We start from the raw sequence: 16268 nt of genomic DNA, 5'->3' as shown, positions 1-16268 counted from the left end.
TAGTTCAAGGGGAAAAAATGTTCATGCACTTACTGTTATGTGTAGGTCTAAGAACTCAAGGCAGTCAGAAATCGGCGAGAATCCTCCTCTACGGCGTCTGTCATAGCATCAACGTTGCGTTGGGACCACCGTAACACCCCACGAATAAAAAACCATGCTTGGTAAAGAAATGCAACAAACGAGGCTATAGCAGGTGCACGTTTCCCATTTTGGGTCGCACTAAAAATATGAGCGTTAAGGGGGAAAGGAACCGACGCAGAGGTTAGGAATAACTTTGATACAATCACTCCTATTGGCCCGGTCGCCTGCTCACGTCACTCGCTGGTGACGACATATGTTGGGACTGTTACGACTGCAACCTAGATTCAGACATAGCATCCGCCTCACTTCTTCTTTCTTCTCGTTTCTCCGCTCGAGCGACTGTCACGCTGTCTCTGCAGGCTACAGCAAAGCCCTATTCGCAAGCGCATCACAAGCCGTAACGAGGCGATTCATGTTTCCCCGCCGCGACGCCCGGATGAATAATGCGGCGCGGTAAGCTTATGCGTCACAAGAAAGCAAGCAATGAAAAAAAAAAGCAAACAGATAGAAAGAGAGAATATTTAGACAGAAATGGTGGAAACCAGGCCGGCAAGGACCTGAAAAAAAAAATACAAAAGAGACGGGTACGCCGTGTCTTCGTCGCGGACTCAATACGCGCGAGTAATTAGCGTCGGTCAGTGCGCTCCGTGCGACCCGCGAGAACAACGGGCGACAGCGGGCGTCAGCGGAGGCGCCGCCGGAGAGGTGCCGCAAAACCCACGTCGCGGTCTCGCAACTCCAAAATCAGGTGTGGCGGCGTGTCACGCGACCCAGCCCGCACACACACAAACACACACAGACACGCGCAGTTGCAGCGTGTCTACGCAGGCGTGCAACACGCACGCACGCCTGCGCATGTAGAGAGAAGACGCGGCCTGGACTAAGCAAGTTCATGCGCACCACATGCACACGCATGCAGGTGCACACGCACATGGACGCATCGTAGGCCGAGAAAAAAAAAAAAAAAACGCGCACACGCACACACACCAGCACAGTAACTCCCATCAGTGTACACACTTACGAGCACGAACGCGAGCTAAGACGCTGAAACCTTCTTATAAACTTTCGCGGGACGGGCTCGACCGCAGAGCCAGACACGGCGAGAAAGAGAGGGAGGGTAACGGAGAGGGCGACAGCATTGTGTTCAACGTTGTTCTTCGCCCGCGGATTCTGTAGGCTCGGAGTGAAACAATGGGCCATCTTGCAGACGCAAAATGACCGAGGGGGCGAGCGCGCGCACACAGACACTTCCCATGCGGTGGCAGCGACCGACGATGCGAAATTGCGCGCGCCGCGCAGTCTCTGCGAGTCGCCCCACCGTCGCCGCGGATGCGCTGCGGCAAAGCCACCTTGCGGTTTTCCGAAGCCTGATCGTTTGCCTCTACACCCCCTCCCCCTTTGTCCCCAACCGAGAACGTATTTGCAAAATGTGGGCTGTTGTCGTGCCAGTTGATATGGAGCTCCGAATAGGGGCCACACGATTGAGTTCTTTTTTCGTTCGTTCGTTTTTGTGACGTCATTTTTAGGAATTAAAGAAAGGGTCTGTATTGTGCGAAGGCAAAGCTTGGTATCTCCAAACATCGGAAGCCGGTGCGAACGGAAGACCGAATGGGGCGAGTTTCCAGTGTAGACCAAATGTGCCGGGGCATCGACGCGCTCGTTCGAATTTTAATAACAGCGACGCGTAAACCTGGAGTTTTTGAAAAGGATTTTCAGGAAGCGCTGCGCCTGTTCACACAAGCTTTGGAAGCGTGCGCGGGTGGCCGTCAGCTGAAGCGGCCCGTTGCTCTGAACAACTTTGTTAGAGAGTTGTACCGGCAGGCGTGATTGTTTAGACGACCATACAGGATGCTCGCGTATAGGAAGCGGCCGCTTAGGGCACGCGCGATCAAACTCCGGGTGTGGTTTTGTGCTTGAGTAAACGGACGAGTTTCTGACATGCTACGGTGTGCTTGATCTTTCTTTTTCTGGTGTGGATTGCGAGATTACACTTTAATGGTGTGTCACAATCAAAATAAAAATTGATCCTTCTGCGCAGTGCGCTATGATATATATATATACGCACGCCTGGTTTGAAATGCAACAAATGACTCTAAAAGCATAAAAATGACATGCATATTTAAGAGGGAAAGAAATCACAAAATAACGCAGCCTGCAAGAACTACCATGGCACACGGGCACTTCAAGAACTAGCACAGCCAAAGTAATGCACCTGCTATAAAACAGGAATCAGCAGCTTCTGAATAATTTATTTATTCTCATCACACAAAACTCATAATTCTTTTTCAACGCTAATGAGCAGACGCTCAAGATTAAGCACTGTGTGCTCTCTCCGGCAAGCTGCTAAACTACTAAACTGCAGACAGTTCGAAATCTCAACGCATTACATATTCGGGTACTGATATTTTTAAGTATTCCGTTGTAATTGCGAACTTTTGTGTCGTATTTAAAAAAAATCTAAAGATAAGTTTGCATGAATCGGCAATGCTCTCTCGGGCTTAAGTAACCATGGTGAATTATACATTTTCCCTCTGTTTCTCGGGTGAAAGGAAACCGCTGCTGCATGCTTTCTGCGAAAAACACAGTTCGCTTCTTGCAACACCGTGCTCACAACAAGGCCAGCTAAGAGCGAGTTACTGATGACAAAGTTCGCAGTAGCAAGACAACACATGGGCATTATACAAGAGGGATAGCCCTCAAAAACCAGAGCGAAGATACACAAACGCCAAAAGCGCTCGCCATACGAGAGGCGGCGACGAAAATTCAAAGCTTTTTTCCCGGCCTAAGCTTTTAGCTGCTCTTACGTCGCTTTAGCTGTTGTAGAGCGAAAATTTCACTCTGGGACGACACTTATCCCCAGCCGCGCGAGACTGTGAAGCAATGCCTTCGTCGAGGTTCGAACACGGAGCGCGTTGTTTCTCATTTATTTACTTTTCGGTCCCCTCATTTCCCTCGGCGAAGTTGCTGCTCACCGAGTGTCGAAACTACACACTCCTCAGAGATCCGACCCCGATCCGCCATTTATTATTTTTGTTATTTTGTCATTCCAAGAAGCACACAGAACAGAATTAAGCGCCGGCGAGCGAGAACTCTTTCCTCGATCGCATCGTTTCTACATCAGCGCGAAGCGCGTCGCTGCCTTTAGCGCGCTGACTCTCGCAATCTCTTTTCCTGGCGGCCCGGGCGGCAATTCATCGAGACTCTTCTCTCGCCAGGTCGACGAAGGAACAACCGAGAAACGGATTCCCGTATAGCTGAGCTACATGCTACCGTAACACAGCGTTTTATTTTCTCTTCTTTTCTGTAGTTAAAAAACTTTGCCGCCCCGCCCTTTCCCGGGAGCCGGCGAACGAGTCGATTGCCTCACCTTCGACGGCATTTGTCTTTCCTCGCCTTCCCGCCAGCCCAACTTGTACACGGGAAAGGGCCAGATCCGTGCGAGAAAACATGAGCAATTCCCAAGCTGACGATCGCTTCGCTGACGCGCGCGGATGGAGGGGGGGTCCTAAAAGCTCCGCCGACGTCTCACGCAGTCGCGCGTGTACCGCGGGAGCTTCTCCCGAAAACCCGGCGTCCCGCTGAGATCGCAGTCATCGGTTTTGCTCCTTCCTTTGGTCTGGAGATTCATGGACTGCAATACGAAAACTCGCAGGCTACGCCTGTAGCGGATACCGTGGCCGGTCTCTCGGCGCTCCTGTCCCGGGCGCAGTTGCCGGAACGCTTCCGAAATCGTGTACCGTCTCGACGTCCCTATAGGACGTCACCGGAAAAGGAGGCGACCGTTGACGAAGAAATAAAAAAAAAAGCCTACTGTGTAGTGATTATGCGGCAGACCGAAGTATTGCGGCCACGGCAGATGATAGGTGTGCATGAAAAGCTAAGTCTCGAAGATGGACAATTGCGTTGTGCAAAACCGCTAATGCCTTGAACAGAATTTGCGCTTATGTGGCTGTGTCTCTACCCTTGTCTCTTTTGGCTAGAAAGTGAATACTTGCGTGAACTAAATGTCACGATGAAATTTCCTGCCTTTTCATTATTGTGGTTTCGTATATTTCGCCCACTGTTTCAAGGTAATTAACAATTAAACAAGGGAACGAACAATGTCATAAGAAAAAGACCACGAACAGAAGTTGGAAAAAATCTAGCTGGTTTACAAAAATTTTAGAGGTATTAGCGATTAAAAAATTACTATATCAACAGAACTCGAAGTGCGCAAATGTGAACAGCAGTGTCTCTCTTTCTTTTTTATGGAGTAAGTCTTTCTCACAGGGTCCTGCAAATTTATCGTGATCCCTATCAGTAAATTCGTGCCAGACACGTAGTAGATTAGCGCGGCGTTGTAAGGTTATTTTTCAGTACAGCTGTCTAACTACGTGTACATGAATATTTGAAAAGATAAACCGCCTGAAAGTTCAGTGGCCACGCACGGGCTCCTTTAACGAGCGGCTCGTTCTTCGGACCTAGAAAGCCACAGCAGGTACAAACCGCCATGTGCCACGAAAGAGAAGAGACTCACCTGAAGCGAAGCCGGGACCTATTCCGATGATCGCCGACAGAAAAAGCAGCAGCGGTGCCACGGGAACATACACCATCACTCCGGACCGAGGGTTGTTCACACGATGGCCCGGATCGTGGGTCCTTTCGTCTCGAAGCCGACAACGGGGCACCGTCATTGACAGGCCGCGCACCTCACGAACGACGGAAGAAACACTAGCAGGGTCGCTCGGGACGCCACTACTTCCGGATCCACCAACGTCCACGTCTCATCCGGGCACGCGCCAGGGTTTCCGAGGGACGCGGCGCATGCCTGTCTTCTGCGCACGGCGTGCTGTCCGGGGACGAGCAACAACACAGTCGGGGGCAACGACGGCGGCGCACTCACTCCGGAGAAGCAGCGTGCCGCACACTCGCCAGCGGACCGACCGCCGCGCTGGGATCAATGAGGGGAAGGCTGCTCGGAAGGGGCTCTCGCTCGCCGCTCGCCGTGGCAAAGCAGCGCACCACGTGTCCGCTAAAGGGCGCCAGCGCCGCCCGAAAGCACGGCACCGACCAATGGGAAGGCCGCTCGCTAGTTAACGACGCTTCCCCGAGATGGCGCTGGCTGCCGTGGCGGCAGATTCGGTTTCGCTTGGCTTCCTTCAACTGGCTCACCCCCTCGGACGGTCGCAGCGCCTCCCTCCCCCATCAACCCCCTACGGAGCGGGCACGAGCAACCACCCCCTACCTCCACCCTTCGTTCCGAGCCGACGACCGTGCTTGGCTCTTGGTTTACTGCGGTGGACGCAGCGAGCTAATAACGAGTCTCCCGAAGGACCATTGTTCTGGCGAAGGCTAACCGACTCTTGTGCGGTCCAGCTGGCGCGTCCGAACGAGCGCTGCCGCCGAGCGGCAGCGGAGGCTCAACTTTTCGGAGGGGGGCGGCGGATGCTGGGGGGACAAAGTGAGCGGCGGGCGAGGAGGTCTGTGGGCGAGGGCGCGACGATGCATGCCGGTCGGCCCCGCTCCCGGGACGCCGGCGCGGAGCGCTGTTTCTGTTTCACAGGTGGAGGAGAAGCGCCCGGCCGCGCGCGTTGGGATGCACAGCCGCTACCGCGCCATGGGTTTGCCCGCCGCCGGAGACCGCGTGCTGCTCCTTCTACTCGCCTTCGGCTTCAGCCACGGTGAGCGCCCCGAATTGACGCGCCTTGCGCTTTTTGCCTCCCGCCGTGCGCGTTTTTTCTTTCGATCGCTCGGCGAGCTGACGACGCTCGGACAACGGCGCACCACGCGGAGCGCGGCTTTTTGACGGCGTCAGCGCCACCGCGCGCACGGAGCACGTGGACTGTGAACGTATCGATGGGCGGCTGGTCGGAGGCGCGCGTGCGCGCGAACCTACGCCCGAGTTTCGGATCGGTGGCGTTCGGGCCGACCCAGCGTGCGATGGCCCGCTGGGGGAAGCTGCGCGATCATAACTGCTGCAATGGACAATTCGAATCTCATGAGAATGTTTCGATTCGTGGATCAGTATGGACCTTAATTGTTGAGTGGGCGCCATCCTGGCAGTCCTAGCTCTTCAGCAGTGCCCATTTAACAAGTCCAGAACACGTTGTGTGCGTGCGTGTGAGCATGCTTAAGAAGACAAAGGAAGAAAAAGATGATAGTGTTTGTGTGGATGAAATCATAGCTAATTTTGATTTCTGCCAGCTTGCTTTACATCAATTGCTCTGGCCGTGGCGCAGCTGGTGAAACAAGGCTAGAACTAGAGCGGTGTACCAGTGTACAGTTGCACCTAACAATTTAAATCTGGTGGTCTCCAAACACGTCTATTTCGATAATTCCTTGTAAACGCTAATATTTGAATATCAAGTACACTGCCACCCAGTTGTGCATGAAAGATTACGCCCAGGATAATTACAAACGTTTGACTTCAGGAGCAGCGCTTAGGATCCCCGTTTTTCATCAGAATTGATTGAACGTCCTTCAATCTATCGCACTACCCCTCATGCTCATTAGTCATGTCACATTGAAGCGAGACAACAAGATCACAGTCCTAAGTAAATACGGTAGACTCGACCTTACTACAGGCCACAGCCATCATCATTATTAAGCAGAAATCAGAGCAGATTTCAATCGGTGTAGAATTAATGCAATGAAGACAATGTGGCATAATTCATTGCCCTCGATGCTTTAACGTGATTGTGCAGTCCTTGATAAAATAGAATTCGCATTCATAGCTTAGCAAAGAGTAATTATATGCCTTCAGCGACATACTACGACAATGTGATTTAGCTTCTGTGGGCAAACAATAACTCGTAAGATGAAGGATGGCGGTTCTACCTTAACTTGACGCCTTAATTTTTGCTGGTGAATTTGCGCTGTGTCTGTACCGCACCCGACTGTGACTGCGAAATTGATGGATGACCCTACTACGCGAGTACGTATAATTTTATTTTGCTCCGCTAGGAAATAACATTGAAGATCAATTTTTATCATTGCGGCGCCCTCAAGTTACCATCGCACAGGCCCTCTGGCGGTCCTAGGGGAAATAATGGCCTATATGCATCATTAATAGTGCTTCCAGCTCTAAAGAAATACATTTTCTACAGTTGTTGTATTCCGTAAGTGAAGTGAAACACAATTCGGTAACTATAGGAGTAATGAAATTTCTTTAATAGTATAAGTAGCACTTGGTAGCTTATAAACAACAAGTGTTACTTCAGCCAATAATGTCACGCGTTAGCCTCAGAGCTTATATTTTTGTCAAAACGTTAAAATGGATTTAGCTGTTGCTAACGTTCCAACTAGTTGTAGTTAGCTCAAATGGCTGCCGTTAGGAGCTACCGCTGCTGGATCCCTTAGGCATAGGCAAAATTGGCTAATTTGATTTCTATACTGTGTTTCCCGTATAAAAGCGATGACGGACGAAATTTTAATGTCACAAAGCCAATTAGAGTGTGCCTGGTAGCACGTATGCTGCTTGGAAGTTTTAAGAAGAATGTTCCACAACTTTTGTCGGTGATTCAACAGGTGGGAAAACTGGAAGCCACTCCAAATATCTGCAGGGCTTCATTTCGCTCTGGGAAAACTAGCCCCTACATGGAGCCGAGAGGAAGGCTGGGGACATCTTTAGGCCATTTGAAAAGCCGTTAGGTTCTGGTTGTGATACATTCGGGCCCAGTAACACGAGCACGGCGGTGGCGAATTCAGTGCATCAGTGACACAATACTGTCAGCTTGAGGGCTTCGGTTCTAATATATGTAAACGTTAACTGCTGGGGACGAAATAGAATAAGGCACGTTTGTTTATAGTTAACTGAACGTTAAGCACACCATGCGGTCATGATTATTCAGGAGTCGTGCATCACGGCATCTATCAAGGCCCTAGTGTTGCTTTGGGACATTAAGCCATTACCGCCATAAGAATTCTAGGTCATTTAAAATGGTACATCGGGAGGTAATTCGCTATTCTCAGTGGTGTATAAATGTATATGCTGTTCTAAGCAAAACAAAAATTAAAACTTAACGCTTCGTTGATGTTGTGAAACGAGCGCCCTTATTTTAGATTGCTGGACTTAGACTTACAGTACACATCAAAACGTAGGCCGTATTGTAATCCCTACCAGCAAGCTTCAAAACTGGGAAAGCATGCGCCGCCACGACCGTTTCGCTGGAGAGCAAACACAATTTCGAGGAGACCTTATTTCACGTGGGAATCATCAGAGATAAAAGCTTCCCCCATACGTTTGTTTACCCGTGCGTTATTTTTTTCTTTTCTGGGCGAGTGCCAGACATGTCAGAAATATTATTATACCACTCGAGTCGTGGGAAAAAAGGAAGCGGGGGTCTGTTGGATAAGCACCCGCTAAGGTAAACGAAATTACACTTAATTGCCCCCAACTGATGCCACCATTGCATTAGGCAACGGTCGAGCTCTGCTTTCTTCTTAAGGAACGCTGTCAGGTTGGTTGCGTCATGCGAGCGTACTCCACTCCCTCAAGTTATTGTTCCCGCACAGTTTAAAAAAAAATGTCTTTCTTCTGTGTATAGCTATATACCAAGACTACCATTCTTTCTACATCCTAGCCTCTTACAGCCGCTTCCGGTCGTCGGTTTTACTTCGAACTTATTTTTTTATTTCATTTTCACTTCCTGCACTGTAACTCCTCTAAGCATTGGCTTCTTCAAGCATTCTTGCCAAGAATGCTCCTGCTCGAAATACTGCTCCCACGCTTCTTTATAGACTGTGATTGACCACTGCCTCCTCTCTCACTGCCCAAGCCGCAAATCCGTAATTCGGAGCAAGTCGTTTAGGAGGAGTTAGAATTCACCATTAGCCGTTTGTGTGTAAGCGGTACATATTATATAGCGATATCCTAAGATGCCACGCTTAGCGCTCCGTATATCATTTGTTTAAATTCAGTCTCAATGAACGTGCACTGTTTTCGTGCGTAGAAGAAAATAGTTCTTTGTTTGTTTGTTTGTTTTTCTTGTCATTTTCCTCCTTAATCTTCTCACTCGTTCGGCCCCGCTCCAGATTTTGGGCGAAGGCTACAGCTCCGAGGCCATGCACTTCCTGTGCGCTTGCGATTCCGAAAACGTGCTAATGAGCTTTTTTTTTTTCTCTCTTATTCATTGCCCTCATGTCGCCCACTCCGTAGACGCTGCATAATATCACGCAGTCAGCGTTTGCTACTACTTGAAACCGCTCAATAGCCGTACGCACAAAATGAACTAACACTCCCACTCCCCTTATTTTAAATTACTTTGTTTAAACATTGCTCTACAACTGCCTGCTCATCTACATTTTAATCGAAGTGCTCAACCACGTTAAGATCGATGACGCCACGTTCACTGCGACCTCCTTGAGATTCAGGATGAAGTATAGCGTACATTTTAAACAGAATATAGAACCCTGAATTTGATCTTTTCAACATCTGCAGTGATCATGAGGCCAAGAGCAAAAGATTCGCCCTTGTGCCGAGCCTAAAATCTCACAAATTTACTGCAACTGTGTCTTACTATTTTCTGTTTCTATATATGCTTGCGTATCTTACGCCTATCTACTTTCTATGACTCCCGCTTCGCTCGCAACCTTCGTTCATAAGTACTCATGACGTGGCCGATGTGCCGGTTCTTCTTACAACTAGGTTTGGTTAAGAAAACTACCACGTGCAATATATCCGTATCTATGTGCCCTCGCCATACAGAAGTTGGCAACTGGAACTGTGGTTTGCACGAGTCATACTATAGTGAAGATATGTCAGATCATGCTCACTCGCCCTTCGCACGTTTTATTTTCTGTTATTTTATTAATTTTACTTTTTGCTGAAGCAGGCTATGGCTCCCACTTCTTCGTCTGCAAGAAAAATCGCTTCACTCGCGACCGTGACGCGGAACTATGCTGCATTTTTTCACACTGCCTACGAGATACATGCATTGGTAGTCCGATTCGGAAGGCCTGTCAGCAAAGCAGCTCATAAAGTGTCCGCTATTTTCATCTCGCTAACCTATATTAACAAAAAAAAAAAATGCGAGGAACACCGCCTCGTATCTCTTTTCCGTTCGAAATAACCCAAGTGTTATCAATAGCCACAGTGGCATTATGATTAAGGGTCGAGGCCACTGTTTCAACTCCTAGCAGCGGTGGCCGCATTCTGCTGTGGCAAGCCACGAAAATGTTCGTGTAAGGAAACTTTAGGCCAACAACGAATACTATTGGATGGCGCAAATTGGCTCCAGGGCCCCACTATGGTGCCCTTTAAAGTCAAGGCATTGCGTTGCGTTAAGGACATTGAATCTCATGAATTATTAGTGTTAATGCTACCGGCACCCTTATGAAAAAAAGAAAAGAAAGACAAGCTTCCTGTGTGTGCTATAGGACAAACGAAACGCAATAAATATTGCCATAACTTCGTACAACGAGGTAACGCAACGCTTTTACCTTAGTATAGGAGGGTCTATCCGCTCCCGCACAAGGAACTGACCAAAACACAGACAATCACCCTCAGACTTCTGCAGACGGGGATATAACCCAATCAATTTTTATTACACTTGATCCATCCAGACACGTATACTAGCAATACCTGCCCTCAGTGCAGGGATTCAGCTAACTTAGAACACATGTTCTGGCGATGCCCCTCGTTACGAGGCACAGACCAAGCAGACCAGTAAAGGTGGAATTCCTTCCTGCGAAGCCCCGGCTTCGGATACCTGGGCCACCCAGAGAGCCCACGATGAGGGCGCCAGGCTCGGCCTGCCCGTCGCAACGTGGAAGCAGCCCGCTGCAGGATAATCGCGTATCTCAGGACTCTCAATAAAGTTTTTTTTTTCCATCCATTCATCCATCTATTCATCCATGACTTCGTTTACGCTGAAATGTATTGCCAATTATACACCTCTTCAGACGATGTCGAGATCGCAAGGAGAGGCCTTCGTCCTGTGGTGGACATAAAACATGATGATGATGATGATGATGATGATGATGATGATGATGATGATGATGATGATGATGAGACGATGTCACTATCGAATGAAAGAATGACTCCTGGAAAATTCAGACAACCCCTGTTTAGTGTAGATAACTTTTTTTTATAGATCATCACCACGTTTTGACGCAACTTAGCATTCGCCACACCCTTTCCTTTTTCTCTCTCTCTCTTTCGTACGTAGTGTTCTTTTTTCATCGGTGTGCGTTGTACTATGCTGTTTCCTCTTCGCTCTCTCTCTTCTTTATTCTTCCTACGGCCAAAAGTGTTAGCGGAGGGTGGACTGAGGGGAGGGGGGTTATGGAGAGAAGACGTAGTCTGTCGCTCAGGAGACAATTGTTAGCCTGCTGTCTTTTTCGGTTGTGTGACGTTGGCATATGCCTCCATGCGCCTATAGCGGCGCTAAAATTCCATGGCATGCCTTCGCGATATATCTTAACGGGCCCTGCTTTCGATTAAACGCAATCCGTCGCAATCCGCTCTGTACGAGGCCAGTGAGGGCGGGGGGGGGGGGGGGGGGGGGTCTGACTAACGCCTGACTGTTGACCGGCGACGCGAGCGGGCCCGGCGTTTCCGAATTCCGCCCCATCACGTTCGCCGTTGCGCGGAATGTGCGGCAAGCCCCAGCCTCTGTCGCCATAATTTGAATACGAAGCAAGTCACGTTCCCTAAAGTTGTTTCAAACCTCGAGAAACTTAGGGAGTTGCAAAGGCAAACTACACAATAGTTTCAGTCGTTGGCATGACTGCTCTATATGGCATGCACAATGGCTATAGCAGCAAGAAGCGACATATGCAAGTCCCAGAACTTTGAAAGTAAACAAAAAACGGAATGCGTAAAGGTACGGTCCCTTGATTTGAGCTAATCCACTCCTCCTAAGGGAATAGGGCGCGAAAATAGCAAGAAAAAGAAACATACAGGTAATTGTGTTCAGCAATAATGCATATTTGAAGTTTGAATAGCATGCAATAATATGGACTAGCGTGCCATTGCAATTTGAAATGAGAGGTTATCTTCTGGTCAAACTTACGCGAGGCACCATTACCCTACTCATTAAAGATTAGAATAAGTTCCACGCACACACGCAACATAAATACCAAGCGCCCATGCCGCCATTATACTGTGCCCGCTGCTACGGATATTCTTAGCATCCACTCGTCCATCATATTCGAAGTAGTGTTAGGTATCATTAAGCAGGCTGTGCAGCACACTGCCCGAAATAGTTATCCAACAAACTCCACTGCACTGCGCCGCATGTATGTTGTCCCGAACGAGTGGTTTATCGCAAAAAGAAATGCGAAGGGATTAAGCTGCAATTCGCGCACTTCTCATCGCATCTGATTAAAGCCCGTCTCGCACTCAGAAAGAAGGGAAAAAAAATAAAAAGAAGAGGAGGAGGACACCCTTAATCAGCGCAGTGCTCGCGAGAATCGCTACCGCGTTCCGCCGTCAACGGCACTTCCTCCGAGCCAATTACACGGGCAACTCGGTGCGTGCCAGTCGCGCTGTAACAGCCTACACCTCGGCGCGAGAAGAGCTGCCGCCGGAGCGCGGTGGGGAGGACTTCCTCTTCTGAAGGGCTTCTGCGCGACGCACAACAGGCCGCGTCGCCGCTGCGTCCGTTTGCTGGAAACAAGCGAGCGTTGTCCGAGAGAGACGTCGCGCCGGAGTTGAAAGACAACAACAATAATAATAAGCGCGCAGTGGCCGAACTCGTCGCTGTCACAAAGCGGTCGCGAGGCGAGATGCGCGCGGAGCGAACGGCGCACCGACAACGGGTGTCGGCGGCATTCGTTCGCTGGACAGCCGGAAACAGGATGTGGGACTTCCTTCCGGCGTGGAGTCGAGTTTCGCGTCTGCTCCTGGTCGCCGCATCGCACCAGCCTGCGCGCTCGCCGCCCGCTGAGAACGCGTTCACTGACGCGTGTTCCGGAGGACACTGCGTGGGCCTTGTTTGTGTGTGTGTGTGTCTCTCTCTCTCTAACTCTCCTCTCGAACCAGTGAAGTGTGGACCAGATGGCGTCTCGATCGGGGATACGCCCCTACTACACGCCCCCCCCCCCCCCTCTTCCCGACCTTTTCGCACAGTACCTTCTCTTTTCTCTGCTTTGCACTGGCTTCCTCGTGCGCGGTTTCCCTCCTGTATGTCTGCGAGGCTGCGTGTTTATTGTTTCTTGATTACAGTCTCTTGGAGACCGTGACAGACCGCTTTTGTGTAGCCTAAAACCCCGTTCGCGCGAGGTTTTATCGGTGTTTAAAACAACCGGCTCTTTTGTCCCGATTGCGGCGGGGGTGAAATGGACCCTAAAGAACGGGCGCACTACGGTTTTAGATAGACGCGGTTGTCTAGCTGTGCTCAATTGTTTCGTCGGCTTTCCTATCTCGCTGCCTGTAAACGCGCGAAGCGGATATGCTGTAATTATTAGTCAGGCGAGGTATCATTGGCCGTCACTTCGGTGGATGGCGGATTCGATGATGCATCTGAGACTCAACCATGTGGAGAAACATATCCGTCGAGCCGATTACGAGGCGAACAACTTTGCCGCAATGCAATGCCAAACAGAACATGCGAACAAGAATCTTTGGGAATTCGGCCCCAGAGGTGGAAAGCGTGTAAGTGCGATCGCATGGTGCAGGAATGGTGCAAGACGTCTCGTCATAAACCGAATGAAGTAATATTTCGATTTCAAGTTAGTGATACAACAAAAAGCAACTAGTGTCTGCTTCTTTAAACAGGTGAATTCGGCGTTTCGATACACTCGTCAAACGGCACAATGTCTCAACAATAAAACCTAGCTGACTCGTGTTTCCAAGCCGACGGTGAAGACAACTCGCTCAAATTGCAGATGGGCCGACTTACATCGCATAGCGCCTTGCGAAGTGCAAAAGACAGGCGCTGGTGAAAGAAACATAAGAAACATCAATAAGAAACATAAGAAACAAATATCCCTGAACGTTGTCCTTGGGCATCACCATGCGGAATCGTTCGGACACTTTCTCGGAAGAAACTAGATTATTGTTCGCGTAGACTTTAAATATACTTGTGTTCACGCTGAAGCACTATAGATCATCGCGTAATGTGCGCCGTTGAAAGAAAACGCTACGTAACCTTTGAAAAGCTATTGGGCGATTGTAAATTGAAGACTTAAGAGAAAGCCTTAGCTCAAGAACTTCTAACTAAATACATGGTAATGGGTAAATCAAATTTATCAGCAACCACTGCGGCGATATTGATGAGGTTTGTTAACATAAAAAGAAAACGTTTATATCGAGTAATTTAGGAAGAAGATTTTTTATTTAGGCCATAATTTTCTTCTAGAAATATTTTAGAGAATTGCGAATTTGCAGAAACCTCGAGTTTCAAGTTTACAACTCTGCAGCTCTGTAATAAAAAAAGAAAAGAAGAAACAAAGTAACACGCTTCAGTAAAATGAGCCCAATGATACATCTAAAGTACATAAAATTGATATATCATACATCACTGAAATATTACTGCAGAGAGCTCTACACATGCAAGTTACGATCGCTCTAGCGTAGTACCCTTCCAAGCGCCTCGTCGCACAGCGATGAAAATAGCGCCAGCATTGCCTCGCGCATGGTGAGACAGCACGTCTCTCTTGTACACGAGACAGCGCCCGAATCCCTCTGTTTGTTGAGGAGTCACGGCGTGGCTACTGGCTATCGGGGCACGAGGGGTGTTCTACGGTGAAGAGACGTGGTTGTCTGTGTTGAGAATGCTCCTGTTAACTCGCCTCGCAAATGGTGTGATAAGTGTTTCAGCGTTTAGTTTCCGAGTGCAAGTTAGTTCACAATAAAACAGTTTGCTTACGGTCCTTCGGCGAACAGTGCTGCAGTATATCACAAATTTGTGAGTATAGGACTTGCAAAACACGTGTAAACATTGTAATCCTTTCGGGTAAGCTGTAAATTCGTATACCACATTTATCCGCACAGTTACAAATTTTCAACTTCGCGCACCATTTTTTTCTGGCACACCAATTCTCTCAAACTTTCGTAAAATATATTAAAGTGCTAGTAGAAAATTATGCTTCTTACAATCCCTAGAATTGAACTTTCTCTCTCGAATGCAATAAATTTCATTCAAACCAGTCCAGCGGTTGCCTCATCAAAGCATTTCTGCATTTTACATGTATTTGGATAAGAAAAAAATCTCATACACTGCGTAGGACATCACTGGCTTCCCATGCTTAGGACAAACAAAAACATGCTAAAACTTGTCGCGAGACAAACTTGGAAAGCGTTGCCCTTTCGCCCCTCGTCGAGCGCTATCGCAACAAACAGGTGTATTTATTTTCATGTTTCAGTCGAAGGATTCAATAAACAGTCTGCGCAGAGGTTTCATTACATACACCTCGGGGTCTCCGACGGGTTTGCAACTGCATGTTTCATTATTAAGCGACGTTGCCACGCAACTTCTAGCAAACGCCACGGGAGCGCAGTATCCTAACAATGCTGGCTGCACTGGTTTGACTCCAGACCGCGTAGCATTCTAAAAAAAAAATGGGGCAACGGGAACTGAAAACTCGATTCGACGAATCGATTGTCCGGAACACACTGTAGCCTTTCGGAAAACAATGAGACGAGGTCCGCCGGCAAATTGTGGAACTCGACAACGAAGCCCGGCCAACGACGTCTGTCGATTCCCTCCTCCCAACAAAAAGAGATAGCGATCAGCGGAACGCTGGTCCATTAGTGCAGTTCACCCGAAAACTTGAAACTTGAAACGACAAAATGCGCGGAGCCGAGATTAGCGGGCGAACGGCTCAGAAGACATATCGATCTCGGCTTATTTTCTCGCGTATACGGTGGTCCTAGTTCACTTGTGGCCCAAACGGATCTGCGTACACCCTAATTTGTTTGTATGTCTCGTTTTTTTTTTTTGAAAATGCGTGAGAAGACGTGACAGCGAAAGGGAAGCGTTTATGCTTTACCATGTTTCAATCCTTCCCTTAGAAACGGAAAGCCGAGAAATGATAAAGGTGATGTGGACGAAGGAAACTATGGGGGACTGGTTCTCATCTGCCTTTGAAAAACCTAGAATAACAAAGAAAAGTAAACGTAGAGCCATTATACGGAACGCTTCTCTTACGTAAGATGGATAAAGTTAAATAAAACCTGGAACGATTAGGCTAGCAACAGATCCGGCATGCCATCTGCATGTGGGAGGGCGAGGTATTAAAGAAAGGCCGTGAGATAATAACAA

At 48.7% G+C, this 16268-nt stretch overlaps 2 protein-coding genes across 5 annotated transcripts in view; one reads left to right on the top strand and one right to left on the bottom strand.

Annotated features, from left to right (window-relative positions):
- LOC142582929 (hemicentin-2-like) overlaps positions 1 to 5231 on the bottom strand; it is a 275657-nt gene extending 270426 nt beyond the window's left edge. The window contains exon 1 of one of the 3 annotated variants that reach the window (XM_075693066.1): positions 4598 to 5231. In XM_075693066.1, the coding sequence (XP_075549181.1) occupies positions 4598 to 4754 (157 nt within the window). In that variant the 5' untranslated portion in view covers positions 4755 to 5231. The remainder of the gene's footprint in view (positions 1 to 4597) is intronic. The other 2 variants (XM_075693068.1, XM_075693067.1) reach the window with 2 other exon arrangements.
- Positions 5232 to 5561: 330 nt separating this feature from the next.
- The window catches only part of LOC142582930 (uncharacterized), a 345940-nt gene continuing 335233 nt past the window's right edge, over positions 5562 to 16268 (top strand). The window contains exon 1 of one of the 2 annotated variants that reach the window (XM_075693069.1): positions 5562 to 5741. In XM_075693069.1, the coding sequence (XP_075549184.1) occupies positions 5567 to 5741 (175 nt within the window). In that variant the 5' untranslated portion in view covers positions 5562 to 5566. The remainder of the gene's footprint in view (positions 5742 to 16268) is intronic. The other variant, XM_075693070.1, reaches the window with a different exon arrangement.

The sequence above is a fragment of the Dermacentor variabilis genome, chromosome 5 (assembly GCF_050947875.1).
Source record: "Dermacentor variabilis isolate Ectoservices chromosome 5, ASM5094787v1, whole genome shotgun sequence".
Classification (NCBI taxonomy): Eukaryota; Metazoa; Arthropoda; class Arachnida; order Ixodida; family Ixodidae; genus Dermacentor; species Dermacentor variabilis.
Note: the sequence above shows the minus strand (reverse complement) of the source record. Positions and strands in the feature narration are given on the sequence as shown.